Source organism: Quercus lobata, chromosome 11 (genome assembly GCF_001633185.2).
Source record: "Quercus lobata isolate SW786 chromosome 11, ValleyOak3.0 Primary Assembly, whole genome shotgun sequence".
NCBI lineage: Eukaryota > Viridiplantae > Streptophyta > Magnoliopsida > Fagales > Fagaceae > Quercus > Quercus lobata.
The window spans coordinates 6,859,839-6,883,528 of NC_044914.1; the positions used below are offsets into that span (position 1 = coordinate 6,859,839).

Sequence of the window (23,690 nt, forward strand, 5' to 3'; positions counted from 1 at the left end):
ATATATATATATATATATATATATATATGCTTCTTGGTCTATGTGCATATCAATTTTTTGAATAAGCAAATTTCTTTTGCATTTAATGCTGCAATGTCATAGCCACTATTTGCATTTAAGGTAATAACTATCATTTATGAGTAGTTATTTAATAAAATTATTATTTTTGTTGATTTATTAGTGGATTAATGATATGGCAAAATCTATACCATTTATTATAAATGAAAGGTTCAGATTAAAAGAACTCTACATGATAGAGTACCCTAGGAACTCTAGAAGATCTCAATCCGTATGAAATAAGATTAGATATGCATCGCATGTGTTAATGCTTACAAGATAAAGGTTTACGCAGAATCCTTATTTAATGTTACCCTAAAGAGTTTATTATTTCACATATTATTCTTTTTTCTAAATCTACCTTTATCATATTCAGAATGGTGCACCTACCCAGAATCCAAACAAAGTAGCAGCTGTATGGCTAAAAAAATACTAACCGATCCATCAAAACTAACTTAATACATGTAATTAGACATCAAAACCAACTATTGATTTACAGCAACAGTGTCGGCACTGCTTGATTCTGACGTTTTCTTGAAGCACGAACACTTTGGTTGATTGCAGCAACAGACTGTAATAGTGAACAATTCTAAATAGAAAGATTTCTACTATTGCATAAAATGGCTTGCTAATTAAATCATTGAGTCCAGCTCTGTTTATATAATCACAGAGGAGAGAGAAAGCTAAGCTAAAAAGGTGGAGATTCTGTTACAACAGGCTTAACAACTTAACCACCTATTACACGTGCGAAAAACAGAAATCAAAAGCTAAATAACTGAATAAATGAAACACAGCGTTTTTCTCTTGATTGCAAACTCAGGATTTTAAGTGATACGGTGCACCTGACAAATGGGATTCAACACGACACCGTTTCCATTGTCTTTATCAAAATCATCTCTGCTCTTCAAAGAGAAGCTGCCCTGTGTAGAACAACATCATCATACGTCTTTGCACGATGCTGGCGCCAACTTCGTTGTACACGAATTGCAGCCTTGGATTGCAATTCCTCGGGTCCTAATAGTGAGAACTTAGACTCCATTATTTTTTTGAAGTCGTGGGCCATTAGAGCGAAGGCTTCCACTTTTGTGTGGGTTTTGAGGGTTTTTGAAGAAACAGGAAGTATGGATAGGTTGCGCATGTCGTCGGAGGTAGGTTTCAAAACCCATTCAAGAAGTTTTCCTCCAAAGTGCTGACCTTTTTCAAGACGCTTAGCATGTCGAGAGTCAGATCCTTCACCATTATTGCTTGTATAAGTCCATACAATGCCATTTGTAATCAAGAATAATGCATCAATAGGGTCTCCCTCGTTGACAATGTAGCAATGCTCATTGTAGAACTTTGGCTGGAGAGAGTCGCAAATCTTATGCAACAGTTGTGTACGCTTATCCAAGCCATTATCTTTCATGATTTTTAGCTGCTCAAGAAAAACAAATAAGCTGGAGTACAAATCTATTTCCTAACTAATAAATAAATAAATAAAAGAAGAGATGCTTACTTTCAAATTACCATAAAATCTATTAAAAAAAATTTAACTAGAAAACAATGGGCCAATGAGTTTTGGGGAGGGATGACAATGGAGTGAGCCAAAGCCGAATGATGGGATCTTCAAGATCCACAACAATTCTATTAACTATTCTACCTTTATTTTTTATTATAAAACTTGTTTCCTTAATATAAATATACTTAATAAATACATCTACATTACACATCTAAATGACTAGTCACGATTGAAACTGTTTATAATTATTTATAAAGAGTTAAAATGTGAGACTCATCACATACCTACACAACACACACTTAAACAATGTCCAAAAATAAATGTTAAGTATAGATTATGTAGCTCTAAGAATTAATATTTCAATAATATCTCATCTGATTCATATTAAAAAAAAAAAAAAATAGATAGAATAAAATAAATAAGCCTTGCGAGCTGCTTGAGCCTGCTTGTGTAATCATAAAACCGATCATTTATTAATAAAACTATTCTCTTTTCTCATATTATTATTAATGAAATTTATAATACAGTTATTTAGCAAATTTATAGAGGTAATAAAACTCACATTCTTTAGTATCTGTAAGCAGATATGGCGCTTAACTTTCGTTTGAAGATCCGTTGGAAGATCGGGGACCAGGTTCTCCACATTAATGTCTTCGCCTTCTTCATATCTCTGATTTATGTTTTCCATAATCAGGCTTTTTGCTGTACTATCAAAATTCTTTTGGGAAATCCATGATATCATGCCCTTATGTTGTTTTTGTCGTTGACTTGACTTCATCTTCATGCGTATCTTATCCCATTTTTTTATGGATTTTGATCTTGTCCACTGCATATACATCTGTCCCACCTCTACTAAGTCAGTTCAATTTTAACAAATGTCACCTTGTAAGTTGTATAGTTGTTAGATCAAAATATAATTACTTTCAATGCCTAGAACAATTCATTGGATTAGTTTTTTTTTTTGGGGGGGGGGGGGGGGGGTGGGGGGGTGGGGAGGTGGTAGAAAAATAAATAAAAAAAGAAAAAAGAAAATAAGATAAGTGAGGAGGCTTAGGTTTCAAATCCTCTATCAAAGGTGTAGAAATTATAGATTTCAATAATTTTTTTTCCCAAACCATTACCTTGGTTAGGAGAAGGAGGAATAAAATTGTTAGCCTTATGGATGATACTGGTACTTGGCTTTCCAGAGACTCAGACATGCATCTCTAATATTCAATATTGATTCATTGATTTAGAAGTTTATATGGCTCTTCCACAAGGCTTTCACAGTAAGGGGGAGATGATTTGTAAACTTAATAAGCCACTTTATAGACTGAAACAGGCATCAAGGCAGTGGTTCTCCAAATTTTCTATCAACTTTACTCCAATTGGACCTTACTTATTCAAAAGCTGATTACTCTCTCTTTACTAGGCAACAAGGACAGTCTTTCATTGTTCTTTTAGCATATGTGGATGATGGTCTGATTGCCAGTAATGATCAAGAAGCTGCGAATCAATATAATGTGTTGTTGGATTAAAACTTCAAGCTCAAGGACTTGGGTGACTTAAGATTAAAAGGAATCACTCTTTGTCAAAGGAAGTAATGCATTGGAGATACTGAATGATGCAGGTTCAGTTTGTTGCAAGCTTGTCAAAACTCCAATGGAACAAAACATTAAGCTTAGTACGTATGAAGGTGAAATTCTCGATAATACAAGCATATATAGAATGTTGGTTGGAAGGCAGCTATACTTGACCATTACCAGACCAAATATCACCTTTGATGTTCATAAGTTGGGCCAATATATGGCAAAACCAAGGAAACCTCATTTGAATGCAGCACACAAAATTCTACTGAAAGGAGTATTTTTCTCATCTAGTGCAGAACTTCATGTAAAAGGCATTGTAGAATCAAATCGGGCTTCGTGTCCAAACACAAGAATGTCTGTGACTGGATAATGCATCTTATTTGAGATTCTTTAGTGTCTTGGAAGTCTAAGAAGCAACCAACAGTCTCAGATCTTCAGCAAAAGCTGAATATAGATCCAAGGCAATTGCTACTTGTGACATAGTTTGGATATTATATCTTCTCTAGGATATTTAAATTGAAGGGAAGCTTTGTTATTTTGTGACAGTCAATTTGATCTCCACATTAGATCCAATATATCCTGTGTTCTATGAGAGAACTAAACACATAGAAATTGACTGTCATAGTGAATATTCGCTCACCAGCAGCTCATCTTAAGGGGAGTATCAAAATATAGAGAGCAAGAACAGAGACCAACTCAAAGAGAAGAACGAAAAGAATCAGATAAAGTGCATGTTAAACTACTTGCAGTTTTTAGTTACAATTACTTGTTTTGGTTAGTAACCACGTGCTACCCACGTGACTTCATTGTGTAATAAAATTAGGCGGGCTTAGAGCACTAGCATTGAAAAACGCTAAAGGCATATTTAAGGCATTTTTGACATTTTAGAGGACAAAATCACTTGCATCAAACAATGCTAAACCATAATATTGCAAAAAATTTTGCAATAGTGCTACAGTACAATTCTAAACTTAGAATTGTACTGTAGCACAATGTTAAAAAAAAATATATATATATATATATATTTTATTCAGGCCGTTTTTTTCCTCACAGCCCACAATTATTTTCTCTCTCTTCCTTCTCTTCTCTCCATCTCTGCTCTTTCCTCTCTACGGACCCGACCCAAACGCAACCTCTGCTCTCTCTTCCTTCTCTGTTGGGTCCGGTGTTTGGGTTGTGGTTGGATTGTGGGTCCGATGTTTGGGTCGTGGTTGGGTTATGGGTCCGGTGTTTGGCTCGTGGGTGACGGCGTGGGTGTGGTGGGTGTTGTTGATCGTCGAGCTGGGTTTGGTGGGTGGATCGGTTGGGTTGATCGGAGGGTGGATCGGTTTGAAACAGTAGATTTGTTGATCAGTGGGTGGATCATTGGTAGCTCCGGTGATGATATTTTTTGAATGGGTTTGCTCCGGTGGGTTTCGAATAGGCTGGGTTTCAAATCGATGGTGTGGATTCAGATCGATGGTGGGTGTGGTGGCCGTTGTTGGCTTTGGTTTGAGGGTTTGTGTGTGGCTGTGTGTGGGTCACTGTGTTGGTTCTCTGTTTTTTTTTTTTTTTTTTTTTTTTTTTTAGCTATGACCGGTGCTTAAAGGGGTTGTGGGTGGTGGTGGGTCCGGGGTTTGGTGGCCGTCGTTGGCTTTAGTTTGATGGTTTGTGTGTGGCTGTGTGTGTAGGTCACTGTGTTGGTTCTTGTTTTTTTTTTTTTTTTTTTTTTTTCTGGCTATGACCGGTGCTTAAAGGGGTTGTGGGTGGTGGTTGGGTCCGGGGTTTGGTGGCCGTTGTTGGCGGGTGGCCGTTGTTGGCTCTAGTTTGATGGTTTGTGTGTGGCTCTGTTGATGGGTCTGTGTGGTTCTGTGAGAGGAGCTGGTGCTAGAGGTTGAGGGAGGTTGAGGGAGGCTGAGGAAAAAAAAAAAAAAGGGTTGGAAAGCCTAGGAAAGTAGAACTGAAAAAAAAATTGGTTAAAAAGAAATAATAAAAAAAAGATTAAATAATAATATTTTAATAAGAATAGAGTTTTACGATGTGAGAGGTATTATAAAATAGGATGATATAAGTAATAAAGTGGTTTTTTGGGATGGTATAATAGTATAGGATAGCATTTTTCAATGCTGATGCTCTAAATTGGATCCATTACCAATGTCCTAAGGGATTGCCCCTTTGCAAGGCAATTTTGGCTTTTCCCTTGGGGACAATTGTCTTGATGCTTTTCTTTAAACTCCTTTTCCCACGTAGCATTAATTTAACTCTTCATTCCTATCGTTCTCCTTGGAGCTTGGTCTTCTCTTTGGGAATATGGGCCTTGTGGTTACATAGAAATAGATGTGTGTTCAAAAACTCTGCTCGGCTGCTCCTAGTCCTTCTATTGTCTTTGAGGTGAGTAGTGGATTTCTTCCACTTTGCATGTGAGAGACCAAAAAAAAAAAAAAAAAAAAAACAAAACCACAGTGCAAGTTGAGTGGTGCAAACAAGTAGATAATTGGGTTAAATTAAATATCAGTGGTTCCTCTTTGGGTAATTCAGGTTTGGTTAATGCTGGTGACATAGTTGAAGTTAAAGATCATAGAGGGATTTGAGTTTCAGGCTTCTCAAGGGCTGTAGATATTCCACAAGCGTTACAGCCAAACTTTGAGACACCAAAGACGAGTTGAACTTATTCAACCAACTTCAATTACAACTTGATAAAGGTTGTTCACAAACGGTAGACTGTTTGAACCAACATTGATCACTCAGATCCTGGTATTCTGGTGGTTCATAAAATTGATAAATGTGGAAAAGCCTTACGTGAATGGAGTCTAAGTTGTTTTGGGAATGTAAGGAGGGACTTGGAGTTGAAGAGAAAACAACTTCAGCAGGTCGAGAAGGAGGCACTGGTGTCTGGGGTAAATTTTCGGGTGTTGGAGTTAAGAAGTGAAGTTAATGACTTACTTGATAAAGAGAATAGAATGTGGTTTCAAAGATCACAGTCATTATGGACTGTTCATGGAGATAAAAATTCAATATAATTTCATAGCAGAGGAACTCAGAGGTTTCGGAGAAATAACATTGATGATATTAGAAATTCTTCAGGATATTGGACCACTGATTCAAAAGAAGTGGCAGATTGTCTCATTAATTACTCCCAGATCTTGCTTTCCTCCACGGGCAAAAGTCAACCAGAGGAAACAATCAACATAATTTCTTTGCGTGGTCACCTCAAGTATGAATGAACAGCTTAATTATGAGTTTATGGCATCTTAAACAGATGACACCTCTAAGAGCTCAGGACCTGATGGTATGCTGCCGCTCTACTATCAGAATTATTGGAATCTTGTAGGTATGGATGTTACTTAGTTTGTACTTTCTTTTCTTAATTCTGCTTCCCTTCCTCAACATCTCAACCATACTTTTATTACTCTCATGCAGAAAGTCAATAAGCTTGAACTTGTTTCTAAATTTAGATCTATAAGTCTTTGTAATGTTCTTAAGACTTTTTCTAAGGTCTTGGCTAATAGACTAAAGCGAATTCTACCAAAGATTATCACCACTAAGCATCAAAGTGCCTTAATCAAGAACTGTCTCATCTCTGACAACATCATGGTGGCTTTTGAGACTCTTCCTAGCATGCAACATTACATTTTAGTCAAAGATGGTTTTATGGCCCTGAAGCTGGATATGAGTAAAGTTTATGATAGAGTGGAGTGGTCTTTCTTGGAGTCTGTAATGAGAAAGAAGGGGTTCAATGAATATTGGATTTTTTTTTTTGGTAATGCTTTGTGTCAGAAACAGTCTCTTACTTTATTTTAGTCAATGGGGAACCAAAAGGTTTTATCAAGCCAACAAGGAGTATTAGATAGAGTGATCCTCTTTCACCTTTCCTATTTCTCATATACATTGAAGGGCTCCACAATCTTATTTCTTAAACGGCTCAACAAGATATTATTCATGGATTGTCTTTGAGTTCAAGAAGTTCAAAGTTGACCCATCTTTTATTTGCAAATAACAGCTTTCTATTCTATAAATCTACACCTGAGGAATGTTAGAAAGTGTTGGATATCTTGGGGGTTTATGAGAGGTGTTCAGCTCAACAGATTAATAGAAATAAGACTATTATCTTCTTCAGTAAATTCTACCTCGAAAGATCGGAGGACTCAAATTAAGGAAGCTCTTGAGGTTACATAGATAAAGCAATATGAGAAATATCTAGGTTTGCCCTTTTTTGTGGGTAGGAAAAAGAAGGCCAACTTTGAATACATCAAAGAACATGTATGGAGGATGTCGCAAGGATGGGAGGAAAAGCTTTTGTCATAGACAAGAAGAGAGATTTTGATTAAGGTAGTTGTGCAAGCAATTCCAACTTATTCTATGAGTTGCTTCAAGTTGCCATTGGGTTTATGTAATGATTTGGAGAATTTAATCAGGAGGTTTTGGTGAGGACAATGAGGAGATGGTAGGAAAATTCACTGGGTGGGATGGGAGGAATTGTGCAAGCCTAAGATTGAAGGTGGTATGGATTTTAAAGATTTAGGTATGTTTAATGATGCTCTCCTAGCTAAGCAAGCCTGGCGGTTATTGCATAATAAAGACTCTATTTTATAGGGTTTTAAGACAAAATTCTTCTTCGATTGCTCCATTTTGGAAGTCAAAGGAGTTACGTCAGGGTCTTATATTTGAAAAAGTATTTTGAAGGGTAGGGATGTGCTTAAAAAATCAGTCCGTTGGAGGGTGGGAAGTGGGGAATACATTCTATCTAACTTGTGGCTATCTTTTAGGGATCAACCTCGGCTTCAATTTCCTTTATCTGAAGAGTTATCCACAGCTCATGTAGTTGATCTCATTGATCAGCTCACCAAGCATTGGGATTTAACTCAACTAGATAATTTATTCTTGCCTCACGAGGTTAGTTCTATTTTATCCATTCCTCTTTGCAGAAATCAGATTTAGGATACACTTATTTGGCCTTTTAATCAATCGGGTCAATACTCCATAAAATTTGGTTACAAGTTTTTGGCTGAAGAGTTCACGGACCTAGATCAAAGAGAGTCTTCATCGAGTAAAGTGGAGTGGAAGAAAATATAGGGTTTGACAGTTCAGAGAGCATTTGCAGCAGTGTAGCTATATTGCAATATTGCTATAATATAGCTACACTGCTGCTAAAATGTTGCTCTAGCAGTGGAGCTAAACCTAAAAATTTTAGCTCCACTGCTACAGTGCACATCTAAAAATATATGTGCACTGTTCATGAGGAGCAAAAAAAAAAAAAAAAAAAAAATTTAATCACCGGTGGATTAAAATAATACCTCTCTCTCTCTCATTCACTTTCTCTCTTGCTCATCTCTAAACATTACTCTCTCTCTCACTCCGGCCTCTCACTCTCTCATTCCGAACTCTCACTTCGGCCTCTCACTCTCTCAACTCCGATCTGTCACCGATCCGCCCCTTCTGCCGACCCAGCTCGTCGACATGATCGGAGTGCTTGCTCGCGGTGGGTTCCTCTCAACTCCGATCTCCCAAGCCACCGATCTACCCCTTCTGCCGACCCAGCTCGCCGACGTGATCAGAGTGCTTGCTCGTGGTGGGTTTTTTTTTTTTTTTTTTTTTTTTTTTTTTTTTTTTTCTGCTGTGGACTGGTGGTGTGGTGGTGGTGGTGGTGGATTAGTGGGTGGTGTTGTGGTGGTTGTGGCTGTGGTTGTGGCCGTGGCTGAGAAAAAGATTGGAGATTTGGGTTTTTTTTTTTTTTTTTCCCTGCTGTGGACTGCTGGTGCTGGTGCTGGTGGTGTTGGTGGTGGTTGTGGCAATGGAAAAAGATTGGTGATTTGGTTTTTTGTTTTTTTTTTCTTCCTGGTGGTGGTGGTGGTGTTGGTAGTGGTTGTGGTAGTGGCTGATGGTAAAGGGGGTTGTGGTTGTGGTTGTGGTTGGTTTTTTTGGGTAATGGGATTTATTATTTTATTGTAGTAGTTATAATATTTTATTGTGGTGTTTATATTATTTTATTGTATTGAAAACTAAAATAGATCCACTGCTGCAACATATGTATAGGTAAAATAGATAAAATGACTTTTTGTATAGCTAAATAGCTAAAATTTTTCCTTCACTGCCGTAAATGCTCAAAGGTCAATAATTTATTATGGCGAGCTTGCAAAAACTCTATCCCATATAAACAAAATCTATTCATCCTTGAAGACATTTGTGATCATTGCCATCAATCTTCAGAAGATACTTTGCATGCTCTTTGGAGTTGTCCTTGTCTTTCACCAATCTGGGATTCAGACTCAATGTGGAATTTTCAAAGTTCAACATCTTTCTCTTGGTTTGGGGACCTAGTTATGCATGTTATTGATAGAGGAAAGAACCAAGATCTCTTCAATGTTTTGGTGTGGACAATCTGGTACAGGAGGAACTTGCTGTGAACAAGCAATAAATCATTCCCCATTGGTTAGGTGAGGCCTACTGCAGTTGCTGCTTATGAAGATTTTACTAGAAATCGCCCCAAGTGTTGCTCCATTTCCCGCAGTCTAGCCAGAGTTCGTTTGATTCCTCCACCTCGGCCACTTTTCAAAGTTAATTTTGACGGTGTTGTGTTTAATGAGGATAGGAAGGCTGGTGTTGGGGTTGTGATCCGAAACTGTTTGGGACAGGTTATGGCTTCCATGACAGAGAGGTGCAATCTACCCACATTAGTTAATGAAGTTGAGGCTATGGTAGCAGTCAGAGCTGTAGTTTTTGCACAAGAATTGGGGTTTTCATCTATTATTCTTGAAGGAGATTCAAAGAAAATTATGAATACCTTTAAAAATGATGAACCTTCTTTTGCTTCTTATGTTCATTTGATTGAAGAGGCGAAGTTTTTAGCAAAATCCTTTGTTGTTTTCAGTGTTTCTTATGTTAAGAGACAAAGTAATTTTGTAGCTCACAATCTTGCTAGCTATGCTAGACATATCAGTGATTTGTCGGTGTGGATTGAGAGTTTTTCTTCACATCTTAATGCTGTAGTCTTAGCTGATTTGGATGTTTAGTTTTCAATAAAGTTACAATATTTCTTCTCATTAAAAATAAATAAAATAAAAACTTCAACTACAAGCTATGATAGTTAAAACTTTTGCTAGAGTTGCTGATCTGGTATCGGGCTGTCTTTCAACTACCACTAGGCTTTCTTCTTTGGTTAATGATTGCAAGGCTCTCCTAAGTGAGTGATGAGGACCCAATTTTTGTGTTGATTGCTTCCCTCCCAATTTTTGTGCTAATTGCTTTGAGGGAACCAAAGACCTCCAAATTGGTAAATGGACTACTTGGGAGTACATACCTCCAAAGTGAAAACTCACTCAATAATCATATTTTTCAAACATCCTTTATTAATGAACACAAATACACACACACACACATATATAGCTTTACAAGATAAAGTAACATTCAAAATCAAAGAAAACCAAATCACTATCTCTTATAAGTAGATAAGATTTATTTAAAGACTAACCTAACAATCTGTCATATTCTTATTTGATTATCCAACCCCTAATAACAGAACTATAATCTTGAAATGATAAATTATTTCTGGTGTTTTCAACAGAAACATCTAATGTACAACTTTCACTTACCCTATTGTAACAATCAAATTTATAAAATAAAAAATAAAAATTTGTATCAATGTAATAATACTACTAAAAATAATATGATTATTAACATATAACTTATTAAATTATTTATGTGTCATTCCTATCTAGAAATCGCACTCTCACTTCTTCATTCAGTACATTATGTACCTAGTGCATTACAAACCTCTCCACATAAACATGGGTTTTATCTATTGAACCCACACCAATTAGAGTTTACTTTCCTATAAGAGAAAGGTGTAATACATTAGATGTAATGAATAATTTCACATGTAACTACGATGCTTAAACTTTTTTTAGAAAGAAAAGAAGAAAAAAAGAAGAGAATTGGGTACTCACCTGCAAATTTCCCAAGAAATATAGAAATAGAATCAAGCCAAACATGGAAATAGAAAGTGCAAAGCAGTTTTCCCATATATAGTTACTTGTTTGGAGGTTTTCACCAAGAGAACTGCAAAAATGGCACAAATATAATGTCTAAGATACTAATCTCAAAACTTTATAACTACAATGCATAAAATAAAATAGACAAATTTTAGGGGAAACCAAGCCGTTAGAAGGAGATGTGAAAATCTACACTTGGGCGTTCAAGATCATTAGTTTATGGCCTTCGGTCCTCCCAGAGGACCACGTAAGCAATACCTGATGATCCTCTTATCTAACAATATTGTGCCATGTGTTATAATTTATTAAGTAGGATCCTAATCACTAGACTAGTAATATAAAAAAAAAAAGAACATAAAAACATTAAACATTAAAAAAAAAAAAAAAAAAAAAAAAAAAAAAAAAAACCTTCCCCTTCCCTATTACTGTCATTGACTCCATAACCACCACCACTATCCCCAACTCCTATGTCAACAGCGATATTGGTCCTCCCTAGTTCACTTTAAATAATTTGCAACCTGAATTAAATAAAACTCATTTTACATTTTCTTTTTCTATTTTTTTTTTTTTGTTTTTTTCTCATGGCAAGGTTGTAACCAAATCTACAAAGTGAGTCCCGAGAAAAAACCCAAACTCCATTCGCAATCCAAAGATTCTCATGCACTCGTGGAATGCGACCAGAATTCAGGAACTCCAAATGCCCTAAGATTTATGTACGGCCTCTTTGGCATTATTGATACTTATAGTGGAACTAGCCCAACTGGTCCCATCAGAGAATTTAGATCCGAACATCTATAAAATTTAGCTAGCACTTCAAAAAATTATTTTATTTATTTTACCACCATTTCATAACTCACACTATATCTCGTCTTCTATTTTAACATTCAACACATTAAAATAATAAAAATAATTTCAACTACTTTAACACGCAATCCATTAAAATAATATGTATAAAACAAAAAATGAAAAGAAACGGTTAGTTTCTCCAATCTGCCTCTTTATTCTCTCTTCCCCACCTCTCAATCTGTCTTCCTCAACCTACAGCACAACTAGGCACAAACTCCAAATTGAGAATCAAAACAACCCACGATCAACCACAAAACCCATAGCAACTAGCCACCCAACCACCACTATAACCCATAACCCAAGAAAAAACCCATCCACAACCCACCAACAAGAAACACCTTCCTCAGCAAAAGCCATTCCAAAATCAACCCAACCACAAACCCATGAACCCACTGTGGCCTATTCCAAAATCAATCCCAAGCCATTACCACCATGACCCAACGAGAGAGAGAGAGAGAGAGAGAGAGAGAGAGAGAGAGAGAGAGAGAGAGAGAGAGAGAGAGAGAGAGAGAGAGAGAGAGACGTTGGGGACAGTGAGAAGAGAGTGTTTTTTTAACGGATAAAGTTTGGTTGCAAACTAGGTTGTAGCCTAAAGTTACAATTCCACTTAATATCTTTTTATTGGATGTGAATTTTAACAAATCCACCATTAGATCCATTTTCTTCTTTTATTCTCTATGCTTGCAAAATTTCCAGAAAATCAAAAATCAAAGATCAATTAGTTATGCCATCAATCAAATGTTTAAATTTCAAGTTTTTCTAATCTAAAATTATGCATAAAAAAAATAAGTTTATGAATTATATGGTAAATAACATCTGATTGACATGAAATTTAATATATATGTTAAAAACATAAGAACATACAATCCAACGGATAGATTTTCAGAATATATAGCAATGTTTATTTTTTTAGTGGGAGTTAAAGTTTTAGCCTTAGAATACAACTAAGTTTTTAACCAAATTTTGTCATTTTTTAATTGAAGGAAAGAGATAGAATTGAATAAACAATGGGGTTAAACGTTCAACTTGTTGCTATAGTAAGTACTATTGATAGCAGTTTCCTGTAGCTTGTTCCTAAAAATTTTTGGATATAACCAACCGAATGTATGCACTTTATTCGGTATTGAGATGCTAAAATAGCATTTTGAATGTGAATGCTCTTAACGACTAAGCCAAAGAATTTTGGGTGTGTAAAAGAAACCCCATGAGAAATTTGGTGGCAATTTAATAAAGGGTGCGTGGAATGGAAGGTTAAAATCAAGGAGACAGGGAAGAGTTTGACGATGAAGGGGGATGGTTTTATATATATATATATATATATATATATATAATATAATATAATATAAATGGATTGCTAATTAGGATTTGACTCGATAAATAACACATGGTTCAAGATAAGGTTTTCCTAAAATGCAAAGCTTGGGTCTATTAGACCCGTTATAATGGTGACATATGTTCATTTTTGGTCGCGTGCCATCATCCCAGCAAGCATTGACCTAAGCCTAACTCCTTCCTTCAAACCAAATTAGAGAAAGATCGGAAGAAAATTCCTTCAAATTAGATTGCATAGTTCAACACTTCTTTTATATTAAAACAAAAGTTCATTAGAGAAGAGAGTGGAAATTGGTGGATTAACAAATGTGTGACGAGGAATTATGTTCTTGAAAAATTTAAACGACGAGAAATTAATTGTTATAGTCACAAACATCAAATTTAAGAATAGATTAAACATAGAAAAATAAAAGTCTAATATGTGCAAACCTCAGATTTCGCATGCCCCACCAGAAACTGAAAAATAATTTTTGTGGAAAATCTGGCGATTCTAAGACACCAGACTCAAGGGCTGGAAGAAATATTCCAAAGTCAAAGGTCGACGTTTTATTTGGGACATTTATTCGGCAAATATCATTTATAAAAGAGAGATCTCTAGGACTGCGATCACAGTTAAAAGAAGTTCCATCACATCTAGTACGATTACTATCACACGCTACGTGCCAGCAAGCTGCTAGTCGTTGAGTAGAGAAAAAATACCAAAACGCTCCCAATACCTAAAAGACCACAAAATCATTAATTAAACATTAATAAACTATAATGAAGATATCCTAACCAATTATTATTAATTGTGAGCAATAATAATAAGAGAAAAAAATAACTGTAGACACGATGAAACTTCTTAATATCTTTAAAAGATTATAAGAAAGGTATTAGACCTGTTAGTACACTAGATTTTCCCTGTTCTAACTTAACTAACTTACCTCTCAAAAGAAAGGTATTAGAAATAAACCATTACTCAATATTTTTTTTTATTGGAGGTGAATTTTAACAAATTACTATTAGATTATATCTTTTTCTTATATCTTCCATCTTTGCAAAATTTCTAAAAACTTAAAGATCAATAACTTTGTCATCAATAAATTGTTTAAATTGTAAATTTTTGTACCTTAAAATTATGTATAAAATATAACATTATAGATCATATAGTACATATTATCCGATTGACACAAAATTTAACATGTGTATTAAGAATGTAAAAAACACGCAATTCAACAGTTAAATTTTCAAAATATGTAGTAATGTTTATTGTATTGAGTAAGATTATAGTCTGAGGGTCCGTTTAATTGAAGAGGTGGAAAAGTAGGAGGATAGAAATTGGTGTGGGAGGATAGAAAAGATTTTATTTTCTCTTTTTTGTTTGGTTAGGAGTGGAAAAGTGGAGTGATGAAAAAAATGAGTTTGAATAAATTTACTTATATACCCTTATTAAAGAATGATGCCCAATTAAAACAAAAAATTGATAAATAACCACAAAAAAAGAGTAAGCAGCCAAATTTATTAAAAAAATAAAAACCATGTCCAAAAAAAAAATCACATCTAGTTAAAAAAAAAAAAAAAAAAAAAAAAAAAAAAAAAAAAAAAAAAAACTATCACGCCCAAGCCCTAAAAATCAAAAAGAAAAAAAAGGGCAATGTTACTACCGCGAAGAAAAACAAAACAAAAAAAAAAAAATGCAACAAGGCAACATTACTGGCTAAGGGAGAAGAAAAAAAAATAAAGGCAACTTAATGACCTGTTTGGAAGTTTAAAAAAAGAGGGTGAGTAAAGTAGAGGGAGGGAGAGTAATTCAATTACCTTATTTGGAAGTTTTTTAAAGAAAGAGGGGGAGGAGTTTGGAGGGGTTTGGAAGGGTTTCAACCACCTCTAACCCCTCATTTTTAATTCCCCTAAATTTGAGAGATTTGGAGAGAGAGTAAAGTAGATAAATTATTGACTAGATAAATTTTTCAATTTACCTTTTCTAAATTAATAATGGACCAATGTTGTAAGTCTATTTTCAAATAAGGGTAAATTTGTCTATTTTAATTATTTCCTCTCCTCTCCATCCTAATTTTTAAAACATTCAAATAAGGGGAAGAACTAATTACTCCCTTACTTTTTACTAATTTTAAAAACATCCAAATAATATGGAGGGAAACCATTCCCCTCTACTCTCCTCCCTCTCTAAACTTCCAAACAGGCCATAAAGAAGCCCATTTGCACATGCACATGAGCCTTTTTGTCAATCAAAAAAAAATCCATCTCCACTCAATTTTCTCTCCATTTTGGGAAAAAAACATTTTGGTGAGACGGGGGAGAAAAAATCCGGACCCCACCATTTATTTTCCATCCTTCCTACCCAACCAAACACTTTTCAAAAAAGTTTTTCTTCCTTTTCTCTCCATAGTTTTCCATCCACCCTATTTCATCTCCAAACACACATATCCTTAGGTTATAACCAATTTTGTAGCTAAATTTTGTCCAAAAAGTAATGTAGGATAGTAGGATTATCACCCAAGGCTAATTTAGATAGAGGAAGATGAGGGGAGAGTAGAGGGGAGCTGAGTAAATTTGGTCGGAATCGAAACTAGCCACAAGTTGATAACATGAAACCTTTGGAATCTATATATATATAAATTTTTTTTTTTTTTTGGTATGTTGGTTCATTTGAAATGAATGTTTATCAAAGCCAACAGGATATTGATAAAATATCAAAACTTGTCAAGAATAAATTTATGTTGCAATTGGAAACTTAGATTTGGAATTGGATTTGGATTTTAAATCAATAGATTTGAAATGCCATGATTTCAAATCCATTGATTTTAGATATCATTTCAAATTCAAGAATTTTAAAGGTTTAAAATTCTTGGTAGATTATATTTGTCAAATCCAAATCCTTGACCTTTTTTAAACCATCCAAATTTGGTATTTAGATTTTAGTTACCTAAATCCAAATCCATATGTCCAGTCCTGCCATCCAAATACACACTATTAATGAATATGAAATTACTCTGTAATCAAACTTACATGTCCAGCGAGGATGTATAGAATGAAATTCAATGGAGCTTTGACCCGTAAGATTCTATCAAATTTCTTGTCATTTGTTATTAGTTTCCTCCAGGATAGGTAGATTTGATAAACTCTTGGCACATTTTGGAAGAGAACAACAGCGTTCAAGAATTTTACTTTATGTGTAGATTCTGTGCCTCTCATTTCTGAAATAATAATTCGAATTGCCACCTGAATAGATTACAAAAAATTTCGTGTTTAGAGCGAATGGACAAAATCCATGTGTAGGACAATGATAATTTAAAGAAACTAGTGATTTATGGGTGTAGTGGAAATTAAACTAGGATTTAATCTTTAAGGGGGAAAAATTTTGAGTCCATTTTTTTATTAAAAAAATTTTAAAATAAGAAATAGATTAATAGTCCGTTTGGATTGAGGGGGAATAGAGTAGAATTGACACAAAATTAACTTATTTTTAACTAACTCTACTCTACTCCACTCCCTTTCACTCTCCCTCCCTCTCCCCTCAATCCAAACAGGCCCTAAGATTCAACACTAAATTAATACAGAAAAATGTAAACTATTTTTTTTTTTTTTTTAAAGAAGAAGAAGAAGAAAACGGAAATGTAAACTAGCATTTACTAATTGTTGACAAAATAAAAATATAAGGAACAACATAAAAGAATTATTTTTTAATACCTGTCAACTTAATCATCAATTAAAGTAAAACTCAATAATTTTTAATCCTCAAAAATCACTTACGATTGATTTTATATTGAGTTTTGGGGTAATTTCCCTTTAAATGTACAAAATTTAAGAGCCAATTAGAAAACTTTCATCTACTTTATTGTGAAACCTAGTTTTGACAATTTTTTTATTTGAAAAATCAAATGCTATACTTGAGTATAATCAACAAATAAATTAAATGTTATATTTATTACTAGATTATATTTCCAATATTTTGTTAACTAAAAAGCTAATTAATATTGTCAAATAAGAATAAAATAAAATAAAATTTTAATTTGATAGTTACAATGAAAGATGGTGGATTTAAACTTTGGAAATCTCCATTATAAATGTCAGGAGATGACAGTTAAACTATAAAGCTTTTGAAAAAAAAAAAAAAAGAGCTTATTTACAAACAAAGATTTGACACTATTCAACTTTGACTGCTTAGTATTACAAACATAGGTTTTATTTACAAATTTTACTGTATGAGTATCAAAAATTGATGTCACAATTTTGCACACATCATAAAAAGTAATTCAAATACTCATTTATTTTCTCATTGAAGTATCCTCAATTATATTCCTCGTTACATCACTTTGTAATTAGAGTCAAATTGTACTAATTTTGGAATTTCTAAAAAAAATTATGGATTAACATAAACTTAACCCCATAAAGTGAATTAGTCATATTAAAAGATAAGAATAGTACATTTAATATAAAATATTAACTGATGTCCCCCTTACCTGTGGGATGGGAAGAATAGTTAGAATGTCGAGAATGAACCGAGGCCACAAATATTTCTGAGCTATTTTCCAAGCATTTGTATTTAACTCAGGTTTTGCCAGTTTTCGAAGTTCCTCGTCAATAAAACCAGTGCGAAATTGCAATATAATATGCAGTAGGTGAATGATATCGAAGAAAGATCGCAAAACGAGAGTTGTTTTCCACAATCTACCGTCAAACCCAATGCACTTATTCTTTCGATCGATCACAGGAAGGTAAAAGAACAATGGATCCACTGCTACTGCAGTCATACATGACAATACAAATCCTACCCTCCATCTTTTAAGGAATTTCTCCCTCGGGTCAAGAATATCAAGAATATATGTCTTCAAAGTTTTTTTTTCTTTCACTGAATCAAGTCCACCATTCTTAAGAACTTGCCGCTGCCCCTCAATGTCGCCCTTCCTGAATAAAACACCACAAATATAAAATTAGGGAAAACAATTGTAATTTTGCTAGGGGAGGCTTAGGTCCCCTAGTGCAATTAATCGCTTCCCTCTCAAAAACATTTTTGCTGCTTCCATTTTTTAACTTTTTTTTTATTCAGTTGAGATTGAAAGTTGCTTTGTAGTTAGTACCACACCTTATCTTAATCTGATTCAGTATGTCCTGTGCATTGGACCCTATAGAATGCTACCACATGGTAGCATCTTATCGAGTGTCATCCTATCAAGTCTAGTACACAGGACACTAGACCCAACCTGAACTCATTAGTAATAATAGTTGATTGATCAAATAAATTCAATTAGAGTAGGATTAGGATAGAGTTTTAATAGTAGATTATAAGAAGTTAGTATTTATCTAGTCTATTTGAAAGTTTGTATTGCAAAAATTTATGAGTAATGCTATCAGTCGTTCGATATTACAAGTTTTACTACATTGATCTTATAAACAAATGTGTCACCATTCACAAAGAAACAATTCAAATATTCAGTTATGAGATAATTGAAACCCACCAATCACATTCATTGTCACATCAATTTATAAGACTTATGTAGTAAAATTCGTAAAACTTTTAACATTTTCCTAAATTACATGGAGGTTTGGACCCACCACCCAAAGCGGTTCTATTTTTTGTGGTCTTAGCATTGTTCCAATTACACTGCAATACATGAAATAGTTTAGCAAGATATGATTTTCTCTTGCTTTTTTTACAATATGTAATTTGAAGTAACTGTCTCGAAGGAAAAAAAAAAAACAATGTATAGAGATTCTGAAGGTATTTTGGTATGACAATTTTTGGGGTTTTTTTACGTATATTTTTTGAGGTTTATGTTTTCTTGAGTTCAAAAATGGCTATAAATGTTTTATGCCTTAATGAGAGGTTTTTTTTTTTTTTTTTTTTTTTTTTTGGGTCTTTGAAAAATGACTTTGCCTTGACCTACTTTTTTTAGTATTTCAAACACCCAAAAAAAAGGTTTTTTTTTTTTTTTTTTTTTTTTTAACAAACGACTCCTTAGGCTATGGCAAGAAAAGATAAATGTTACCCTTCATCTCAAATTGTTTAGCCCACTTAGGAATCCCAACTATTTAGGAAATTATCATTAAATGTCTTATTTCTTTAAAAATAAATTATAAGTTTCCTAAATTACCCTTAAACAAATTTATCAAAAATTTAAACAACTGTACATATAAAAAATAAAAAAAATAAACTTGTATTACCAAAATAAATAATAGGATAAATTCCATTCATACCCCTCAAGATTTGGACTAATATCATTTAGGTATAAGATTTTTCAAAACTAACTAATTTGACCCCTAAAACCAATTTAATCCTGAAATCAGTTGAGAAAAAATAACTAACTTTTAAGGAAATAAATTAGCTTTAGAGACAAAATTAGCTAGATTTAAAAAATCTTGGATCTAGTTAGCATTAACCCAAATCTCAAAATATGATTGTAGAATTTACCCTGAATAATAATAATAATAATAATAATAATGTCAAGCAAAACGAACTAACCTTGCACTATTCCCTTGCCGATTGCAAAGATAACTCATAATTGCTTTTTTGAGAATCTGGATATTCTGATGACTCTTAACTAATGCTTACCGATGATTCAATGTCCAAAATGAAGAATCAAACTTTAAACTGTGTCTGGACCCTGCGAACTTTACCAGAAAACTCTGGATTTTGATCCCTGGAAAATTGGAAAACATATTTGTGCTTAGAAAAATAGTGACATACTACCAATTTTCATTTATCTCAAATGCAACTTCCCATGACCTTACAGGTGTGCACCTTAAGGCTTTTTCATTTTTTTTTTTTTCCTTGGAAGAAATAAGAAGATTTTCTTGAACCATTCAACTCACAGTCACAAGATTCACAACTATTGACTTGGTTTTGGCCTGAGTCCAGTACTTCAGGCCACTGGATCTGACACGTTTCGGATTCGTGTTCATATCATGCATCTCATAATGTACTAGAGTCTGAAACTTTGGACGGAAGATTTTCTCCTTAGCTTAATTGTTCAGAGTATGTAACAATAATAAACATAACAATAAGTAGTTCTAACCTCTAAATATAAATCCCCATAGAGTAGAAGAGAATGTGAATTTATATAAAACGTAAATCGAACCTGACAAACTCAAGTCGCACGCATTTTAGAAGGTGGAGCAATGCATAAAGTGGCAGAAGTTGGCTTTGTTATGGGGAGTTTAAGAGTGCGCAGAGGCAGAGCAGATGCAAGTAATAAGCAAGAGCAATTCCTAGCTTGCTCTTAAACAGAGTGTGAAGTTTGAGAGCCATTCACAATGGTCAATCCCTCAAGTATTCTAATATTGTCGTTTGTTCAGCTACCGACAACATAAGTTCAGATTCTTTGAGTGGATATTTTTCCGGTCTTGGATGAGAAGGTACGTTTCACTGACATACCGACACTAACGAGCAGAGTTGAGATCATTTTAGCTCACACAAGAAGCTGGCCCTAACTAGAATCCAAGTATAGACCTAATTATTATTTGTGTAAAAACTCAAAACTTTTTATTATACCGACGCTACCATCGTTATCTTATCTTCTCAAAATGAACTTTAATGTGTTTGATCTATAAAAAAAATGTTTACAGGACAAGGAGGAACCGGTGAGGCACTCAGACCAATGCTTGTCATTTCTCTTGACGGGTCAGTCAGTCAGTAAGTCAGTCAGTTTTTTACTTTTAGAAGTTGAACTGTTTGGTTTGATTCGGTTCATTTTCTTCTATTTCAGTCAAAGTGCTGCAACTTCTAATTACTAGGGAGCTTAGGTAACTGTACTACTGTGGGGTAAGCAAGGAAAGAATGGGGTGGAACTTGCCACCCGGACATAAAGTAATTGAAATATTTTTCAACTGGTCGTTAATTTATATATATAATAATAGGTGAAGCAGAGAGAAAATCCCATTAGATTTCAATTGGATTCTCAATTTTACGCCACTTGTCCTAACCAAAACTCAAAAAAAAATTTAAATAGATTATAAATTTGACTTCAATTTTGTGTCATGTATCTTATCTAAATTTTCTAATTTTTGTGCCCAAATAAATGATGCATTAACATTTAACACATAAGCCAATAAAACCACAATAATAATGCTCATTGGCCTCAGCAAAAACATCTTACCTGCACACTTTCATGGAGATTATAAATTGGACTCCAATTTTGTGTCATGTATCTTATCTAAATTTTCTAATTTTTGTGCCCAAATAAATGATGCATTAACATTTAACATGGAAGCCAAGAAAACCACAATAATAATACTCATTGGCCTAAGTAAGAACATCTCACCTGCACACTTTTATGGGTGATCTCAATAGAGTCTGGAGCTCTTCTAATCCCACAACCAGAACCAAGGAGTCCAACGAGAAAGACTATAAAAGTAAAACATCATCTCCTCCTAATTCCATATCTTCATCCCATGTCTCCTCCTCTCTCAACCTCTACCAACTAGATCCACACACTGCCCTCTCCTCCTCCTTACGGATTTTTTAGAGCAAGACCGGGTTCAAACACAATGTTCAATCCCACTCTTCCTTGCTTCACACTCTCATACATTAGCGCTTCATTGGCGCCTCCAAGAAGATTCCAAACTCAATGATTAGTTCTTATTTTTTAATAGTTTTTAGTGTGTCTGGATTAAGATTTTGTTAATTTGTTAAAAGTGACAAAAATATAATCATATATATTATATTAAGTTGAAGTTCAATTTTAGAATTCAAATTGAATCAAATTGATTTCTAATTGTAGTTTAATTTTGTGCTATGTGTCCAATTTGATTTTTAAATGTTGGTGTTAAGTTACTTCTATTCATAATGCTCAATGTGGAAATTGAATCTACTAAGATAAACATCTTATCATCACAATTGTTAATATTTCCGTGCGTAAGCACGGACTACATGCTAGTTTGTATAATGCACGGAAAATGTATTGGGTATAATATATAATTTAATTTTTTATTTATTTTGCTACAACACCAAAATTGAATTTGTAAAATAAAATCATATAGCTAAAACATTTGTTAACAGTTATACGTTTCAAACATTTATTAAACTATATTATTATTATTATTATTATTATTATTATCAACTTAACAGTATTTTAATATATGATACCAACATGCTTCAAGAAAATGTCCAACACTGAAAACAATTTCGAAAACAAACTCAACTAAACAGTTTGATGAATAAATATATTACAATCTATAATATAAGCCAAGAAATAAACTTTGAAACCAATATGAACAAAATCCACGTCAAACAAAACCATTTCGATCATTAAGAATATGACTCACTAAAGTCATGAAAAACACAGGATTCATTACAAAAGAAAAAAAAAAAAAAAAGAAAAAAAAGCATCTTTAGTCTTTATAGATTTTGCCTAAGTATCCAGATACGATGACACATACTCACACAAAAATCATTAAAGAAAGAATCAAAGAACATACACAACATGTACATACGCTATGAAAGTAAAAATAAGAAAAACAAAAGAGACGTAAACACGGACAATTAAAGAAAAAATATAGGAAAAAAAAGTTAGGAATAGAAATATAAGATAAAGATGGGTTACCCTCAAAAAGAATAATCCATGGATATTCATTGAAATCTTCTAGATAATTTCTGATAATAGAAAAAATAAAACCCAAAAGTTATGATGTTAAAACTTCCAAAAGGCCAAAAAAAAAATTTTTAAAAAAAATCAGAAGATTCAAAGCTTCAAAAGTATTGAAATAAAACAATATATATATATATATATATATAATTACGCAATAGAGAAATACAATAGAAAGAAGGGAATCCATGATTATAGCTTTTCTACTATTGAAATTGGCCAGACAATTAAATGTATTGCAAAAAATGAACTTAAAAATTCATATGTAAACCAAACAATTAGAAGATTTTGAGCCAAGAATTTATTAAAACAAAACAAAAATTATGTGACTACACAATGGAGAAATATAATAAACAAAAAAAATATGTCTACACAACATAGAAATATTAGAGAAATATGAGTTACCTTTTAAATGTTAAAATTCAAAATATTAAAACTTTTAAAAGGTTAAAAAAATTTGAAGATTTAATTAAAAGATTCAGGCCCAGCAATTAAATAAACAAAACAACAATTGACAAACTTATAAGAAAAAGCAACAAATCTATAATTTTTATTGAACAAATCAAATAACTCTAATCTTGATGCATTGACCGAAGAAGGAGAGGAGTTTAATACATAAGTGGAATATGTGAATTGTGAAGCATGAGCTGCCCTCAAAAAAAATCTTAAAGAAAAATAAGTTTTAAGAAGAAAATTGTGTTGCGGCAAAAGAAGATAATAGCAGATCTAATCATAAAATCTAAAATAAAAAGAATTTAAAAAAAAAAAAAAATAGTGGTGACCAACAGCCATACATATAAATATAAGATATTGACCTACCTTTATAAAAAGATGTCAG

At 33.5% G+C, this 23,690-nt stretch overlaps 1 protein-coding gene across 2 annotated transcripts; it reads right to left on the reverse strand.

The window, feature by feature from the left end:
- Positions 1–666: 666 nt before the first annotated feature.
- LOC115967871 (cyclic nucleotide-gated ion channel 1-like) lies at positions 667–20,531 on the reverse strand. Of its 2 annotated transcripts, XM_031087024.1 has the most exons (9): positions 20,348–20,531; positions 20,082–20,198; positions 19,732–19,909; positions 17,732–18,176; positions 16,278–16,490; positions 13,698–13,984; positions 11,046–11,157; positions 2,118–2,393; positions 667–1,471 (listed from the first exon to the last, which is right to left on the reverse strand). In XM_031087024.1, the coding sequence occupies exons 3-9, from the start codon at positions 19,767–19,769 to the stop codon at positions 962–964; spliced, it is 1,881 nt and encodes a 626-aa protein (XP_030942884.1). In that variant the 5' UTR covers positions 19,770–19,909; positions 20,082–20,198; positions 20,348–20,531; the 3' UTR covers positions 667–961. The 2 variants fall into 2 exon arrangements, with proteins under 2 accessions (XP_030942884.1, XP_030942883.1); XM_031087023.1 differs by lacking the exon at positions 20,082–20,198.
- Between the last annotated feature and the right edge of the window lie 3,159 nt (positions 20,532–23,690).

What these genes read in the sequence shown, in the direction of transcription:
- LOC115967871 (XM_031087023.1), bottom strand. Translation starts at nt 19,769, where the DNA reads ATGAGTTATCTTTGCAATCGGCAAGGGAATAGTGCAAG. An exon ending in TGGGGCATGCGAAATCTGAG is followed by an intron (nt 11,158 to 13,697) that starts GTTTGCACATAT and finishes CCATTTTTGCAG; the next exon opens with TTCTCTTGGTGAAAACCTCC. An exon ending in GCTTACAGATACTAAAGAAT is followed by an intron (nt 1,472 to 2,117) that starts GTGAGTTTTATT and finishes TTTCTTGAGCAG; the next exon opens with CTAAAAATCATGAAAGATAA.